Source organism: Hypanus sabinus, chromosome 25 (genome assembly GCF_030144855.1).
Source record: "Hypanus sabinus isolate sHypSab1 chromosome 25, sHypSab1.hap1, whole genome shotgun sequence".
In the NCBI taxonomy this organism is placed as follows: domain Eukaryota; kingdom Metazoa; phylum Chordata; class Chondrichthyes; order Myliobatiformes; family Dasyatidae; genus Hypanus; species Hypanus sabinus.
The window spans coordinates 2,450,358-2,456,357 of record NC_082730.1 but is presented as its reverse complement, the minus strand read 5'-3'; the positions used below and the strand labels follow the sequence as shown (position 1 = coordinate 2,456,357).

The window sequence follows — 6,000 nt, the reverse complement described above, 5'->3', positions numbered from 1 at the left end:
GATGTGTCCAACCCTTGCCTGGGTTGGTAGTTAACCACTGCAAGATGGGACCCCTTTAATGTCGTCACGCTTGACCAACCTGAAGGATTCAGAGGACAATGGGAAGATCAATGACACCTGTTTGTTTGGATTACAAGTATCTCTCTGTCAGCACAAATTCCGTAGATTGGACTGAACAGAGCTTTCTTACACACCGTCGTAAGACTGTAAATCTTGCCACCTGAGCTTGAATAAGTTTGAGAACTTTTTTTTATGCCTATATATGCATAACACTGCTAACCCTTGGTTTACCTTGTTTAAGTTACTATATTACGTAGTTACTGTTAAAACAGTGTTTGTTAACAGCAAAACCAGACTCCAGGTGTGTTCTTTTGCTGCTGAAACTTTAGAGAGTTGCGTGCACGTAAGAGGTATTTTCCCCAGGGTTGTGTGTACATAACAGGATTAACGAGGCTATTGAGGTAGATGCTGTTTGCATGGACCTTAGCAATTGGTGGCAAAGTGGACAGTGAAAAGAATTATTGAGCTTGATCAGCCGGGGAAATGGGCTGATGAATCACGGATGGAGTTTAATTTGGATAAGTATGAAGAATTCCTTATTGTTAAGTCACACAGAGGCAGGGCATACACATCAAATGGTCAGCTCTAGAGTGTGTTATGGAACTGAGAGAACAAGGGGCACAGGTCCATAGTTCCCTGAAAGTGACAACACAGGTAGATGGGATGGTGAACATTGAATCAGATGTAAATTCAGATTTATTTGTTATTAATCACGTTTATTGAAACATACAGTGAAATGCACCATTTACAATTACAACCAACACAACGTGAGGATGTGCTGAGGGCAGCCAGCAAGTGTCACCACAAGCTCTGGTGACAACATAGCATGTCCATGATGTCTTGTAGAACAACATGTAACCAACACAGAACAGGGAAAAACAGCAAAAACCCCTTCCCAACCCCCACTCAGACACACAGACAGGGCTCCATCCCCCGGGCAGGCCAGCCCATGGCCCCAAACCTCCAGACTGTGTCCCCAGACTCTCTGACAACCAGACAGCACCCCCAGACTCTCAGACATGGGACCTCTGACCTCCAGACTCTCAGACATTGGAATTCTGACCTCCAGACTGTGCCCCCAGACTCTCAGACATGGGAACTCTGACCTCCAGACTGTGCCCCCAGACTCTCAGACATGGGAACTCTGACCTCCAGACTGTGCCCCCAGACTCTCAGAGATTGGAACTCTGACCTCCAGACTGTGACCCCAGACTCTCAGAGATTGGAACTCTGACCTCCAGACTGTGCCCCCAGACTCTCAGACATGAGAACTCTGACCTCCAGACTGTGCCCCCAGACTCTCAGAGATTGGAACTCTGACCTCCAGACTGTGCCCCCAGACTCTGAGACATGGGAACTCTGACCTCCAGACTGCGTCCCCAGACTCTCAGACGTTGGAACACTGACCTCCAGACTGTGCCCCCAGACTCTCAGACATGGGAACTCTGACCTCCAGACTGTGCCCCCAGACTCTCAGACGTTGGAACTCTGACCTCCAGACTGTGCCCCCAGACTCTCAGGCATGGGAACTCTGACCTCCAGACTGTGCCCCCAGACTCTCAGACATGGGAACTCTGACCTCCAGACTGCACCCCCAGACTCTCAGACATTCAGCTCTGACCTCTGGGCTTCAACACCAGGACTCACTGATCAAGAGCCGCTGACCTCAGGACTTGCTGACAGACCTTGGGCCTCCAGTCCGGGGACTCACTGACTTCAGGAATCACTGACCCTTGAACTCAGGGATTGCTAGCCTCTGACCTCGGAGCATCCCAAACTGATTGTCCAGTTCCTTCCCCTAGCTGCTCACTTACTGACCTTGACCTCTCACTCCCCTCATCCAGGTCATTACAGCTGATCTAACCCAAAACTTCCCACTCTGTCACCCTGCTATTCCTGCGAACCTAAACCACAAAGAGTCAGCCACATCACTGCTCGGTGCCATTTGTAAAAAATAATGAGAGCAGTCGTGATGCCATTTTCCACCTGGACAAGACGTAGGTGAGACCTTTTCCAGCCATAACTCCACATCCTGGGAGTGAACCAGTTTGGAGGGTTGTTTGCTTGAGGTGGGGTATCAGTGAGAAGATGGACACTGGCGACAAACTCAATTTTTCAATTAATCATATACTGCTGGATAAGTGGGTGTCAACAGGCCAATTTTGTACAAGGAGAGTTACAGACAAGGGAGATCATGGAAGTGGGTGCAGACGGTTCGATTACTGACTGGGTTGTGGGTTCAGACGTGTCGATTGTAGACGGGGTTGTGGGTTCAGACGGGTCGATTACTGACGGGGTTGTGGGTGCTGATGGTTCGATTACTGACGGGGTTGTGGGTTCAGATGGGTCGATTATGTACGGAGGAGTGGGCACACATTGGGGATTACGGACGGGGGAGTTTATACAGACAGATCTCACAATTAAAGCTGATAAACTAATATTCAACACTTACAAAGTCCAGCAGGAATGTGCAGACACACTGTTGTCCCATTAGTCCCACCACAAGCTTCAACTTCCCGACTCAAATCCCCAAAACCTTTCTACAACTTGGAAAACCTCGATTCCTATGGCACCGATACTGGCACACCAACATGCCAGCCAGTGGTGATCTGATCGAGGACCCCACCTCACTCCTCCCGGGCTTTACTGCAGCTACCTGAAAATACTGGGCAGCCACAAATAGACTCAGAAGTCGACATGCCAAAACAGCACAAACACTACAGCGATGGGGCATCCGACAAACCCCAGCTTGCCCCTGTGGTACCACAACCCAGGACACCCTCCACCTGGTCCCAACATGTCCTCTCAACAAGGTCCAAGATGGCTTTGCCATGGTCCATCGATGCGGCCATGAGCTGGAGGACTGGCTTGGCAGAAACCAGTTAGACGTGTGAAGAGAAAAACAGCTGCCAAACGAAACAACATCAACAAAACCACAACCACGGGACACAGTGGATCCCCTGTATCTCCCCACCCACCCTCGGCTCCCCTCGAGGGTCTGTGTCATCCTTGTGCCGGAGCGAAGGGAGGGCGGGTCCGTCCTAGACTGCGGGACGTTGTCTACGGGCTCCTTCCCCAGCCGATCCCGGTGGTGGTCGGGCATGGAACATGACTGCAGCGTACTCAGTGTGGGGAGTCTCGGGATGAACCTCAGGACCAGCAAACTGCAACAGAAGAAAAGCCTGTCAGTCTCACACCAGTTCAGGGTTACTCAGAGAAGGACATGGAGACGGGGACAGGGAGAGTCAGGAGATGGAACACCCAGAGGTAGGAGACACGGGACTGGACCTACGGAGACTGGACAGGGCACATGGGAGAAAAACAAATGCAGAGAAACACACAAAGGGACACAGACTCGATAGTTCCAGTCACTCACGCATCACCAATCACAAAGTTCAAACACAGACACTGACCCAACATCAACACAACTTTCAATCTGAACAAACTGCTGACCAGCACAAGCATTAAATACGAGTCTGATCATCAGAAAACACACATAACTGGACATTAACCCAGAAGATTCTGCAGATGCTGGAAATGCACAGCACCACACAGAAACTGCTGGACAATCTCAGCAGATCAGACAGTATCCATGGAAATGAATAAACAGTTGATGTTTCCATCTGAGACCCTTCATCAGGACTGAGGCATATATGGGGTGGAGGACAGTGTACCCAGTGACTGGGTGTGTGGTGGGACAGTGTACCCAGTGACTGGGTGTGGGGGGGACAGTGTATTCCAGTAACTGGATGTGTAGAGGACAGTGTATTCCAGTGATGGGGTGTGTGGGGGGCAGTGTACCTTGGTGACTGGGTGTCACGGGACAATGTACCCCAATGACTGGGTATGTTGAGGACAGTCTGTCCTGGTAAGTGGGTGTGTGGGGGACAGTGTATTCCAGTGACTGGGTGTGTGGGGGGACAGTGTATCCCAGTGACTAGGTGTGTGGAGGACTGTGTAATCCAATGACTGGGTGTGTGGGGGGCAGTGTATTCCAGTGACTGGGTGTATGGGGGACAGTGTATCCCAGTGACTGGGTGTGTGGGGGACAGTGTATCCCAGTGACTGGGTGCAGGGGGGACAGTGTACCCCAGTGACTAGGTGTGTGGGGGCAGTGTACCCCGGTGACTGGGTGTAGGGGCGTGGGGTATAGTGTATGCAAGCGACTGGGTGCACGAGGGGAGTTGTTGTGCCCTGACAACTGGGCATGTTGTCGGGGGGGGTTGTGTTTTGGGCACGTGGAGTGATTGGTTGGTAGGGCACGGTGACGGGTGCTGGTGATGCTGAGGAAGGTATCAGGGGCCTGAGTGGTTCAGGTAGCCTGTTCCCTTTCTCTGGCTTATCGTGTCTGCCATTACCCTCACATTCCCCTTGGGGGGCTGCTGGCCGGTGCGACGCTTTGCATTCCACTGAATATCTGCGTAAACAGTGTTCTCCGCTGCTGGGTCTGCGGGACAGAAAGCAGAGATGAGAGGCTCCATATGGAAACCCTTTCCCACTGTACCTTATCTCACCCCTGCCTCCAATCCCCATGTCATCATTTTCCCAGTCCTACCCTGCCCCACCCGCTGTCCCTCCCTCCCCCCAACCACCAGCCTCACGGATTGGATCCACTTGCCCTCAGTGCCTGAAGACGTTTCTTTTCCAGCGGCTCTTCTCCTCCATGTGACCAAGAGAAGCACAATGAGAGAGGAGATCAGGAGGGCACCCAGTACGGACAATCCGATCACCAGAGGCAGTCTCGAGGACACAGAACCTGCATCAGGGAGGCAGAGAGGATTCTGCGATTAATCCCAACCTCACATTCCCAAAGACACAGAACCAATGGATTCACTCCATCCCATCTCACGCCAGGTAATATTCCTCGTTTCCCAAAGACCGTACATCAATCCCCGTCTCATTCCCCTCGAATATCTCCTCAGTCCCCTGCTATCCCCCTCGCATCACTCCCCTCCAACCCCTCCTACACTATGGTGCTCCCATGATACACAAAGGGAGGAGATTTTAGACTAATTTGCCAGAACTTGTGACGGGGATTAAGGAAAAGGTCGAGGAATTACACAAGCTCTTGTCTGTATTCCTAAACAAAACCACAAAGTATCCCAGACACACTGGAGACCAGTGGCCTATTGATGTGGAAGCTCAAACACACCAATACCGCTTCTGGTGATCGCACGAAGATTTGTCTTGTCAGACGCACCCTCCAATCAATCCCATAATAATGTTCCAAAAAGTCGAAGAAATGTGTTTGGTCTTTTATTAACAACCCACAAAACATACACTCTTAGAGCAACATAATTAAATGCAGTCCCCAGCTAGAAACTGCTGATAACAAAGCATGAACACGAATTTAAACCTGTCATGTTTACCATACCCTTCCCATGTGAATAGATGCCATAACAAACATAATAACTGTGCAACACGGGCTACAGTGCCGATTGGAAACAGAAGCCTGGCTTCTACAGTATTAATACAGATGGATAAATACCGGGGTCACAACGATCTAATCCCAGAGCTGGGGAGAGGGATCTATTAGGATACTGAATGCCCTAGCTATCATCGTCCAAACATTTACAGGATCTGGAATGGTTCCCACAGACTGGATGCAGCAAATTTGATGCCACCGTTTCAGAAAGGAGAAGGAGACAGAGACAGAGAGGAAAAGAAACCAGGGAACTACTGACCTGTCAGACCGCTACTGGACGTTGAGGCAGTGCTGGAATCTGTAATACAGGACGTATAGAAAACATTTCCATGACTAGACAAAGATATTATGTTCTGTAAATTCAAAACATTAAATGAATTCTAAGAAACTCATGAGAGTCAGAAAATACGGCTATAACTTCACGTCTACTTGAAGTGAGGTGTACACGTATCACGTGGTAGTGCGATAATGTATGCAATTTACATTTTTACATATAATCTGTAATTACTTACATG

General features: G+C 49.9%; 1 protein-coding gene across 1 annotated transcript in view; it reads right to left on the bottom strand.

Moving 5' to 3' along the window:
* Positions 1-811: 811 nt before the first annotated feature.
* Positions 812-6,000, bottom strand: part of LOC132381253 (uncharacterized) — a 48,825-nt gene continuing 43,636 nt past the window's right edge. Inside the window, exons 3-6 of the mRNA XM_059950633.1 lie at positions 5,745-5,783; positions 4,679-4,816; positions 4,419-4,507; positions 812-3,224 (exon numbers count right to left, since the gene is read on the bottom strand). Of these exons, the coding sequence (XP_059806616.1) occupies positions 3,102-3,224; positions 4,419-4,507; positions 4,679-4,816; positions 5,745-5,783 (389 nt within the window). The 3' untranslated portion in view covers positions 812-3,101. The remainder of the gene's footprint in view (positions 3,225-4,418; positions 4,508-4,678; positions 4,817-5,744; positions 5,784-6,000) is intronic.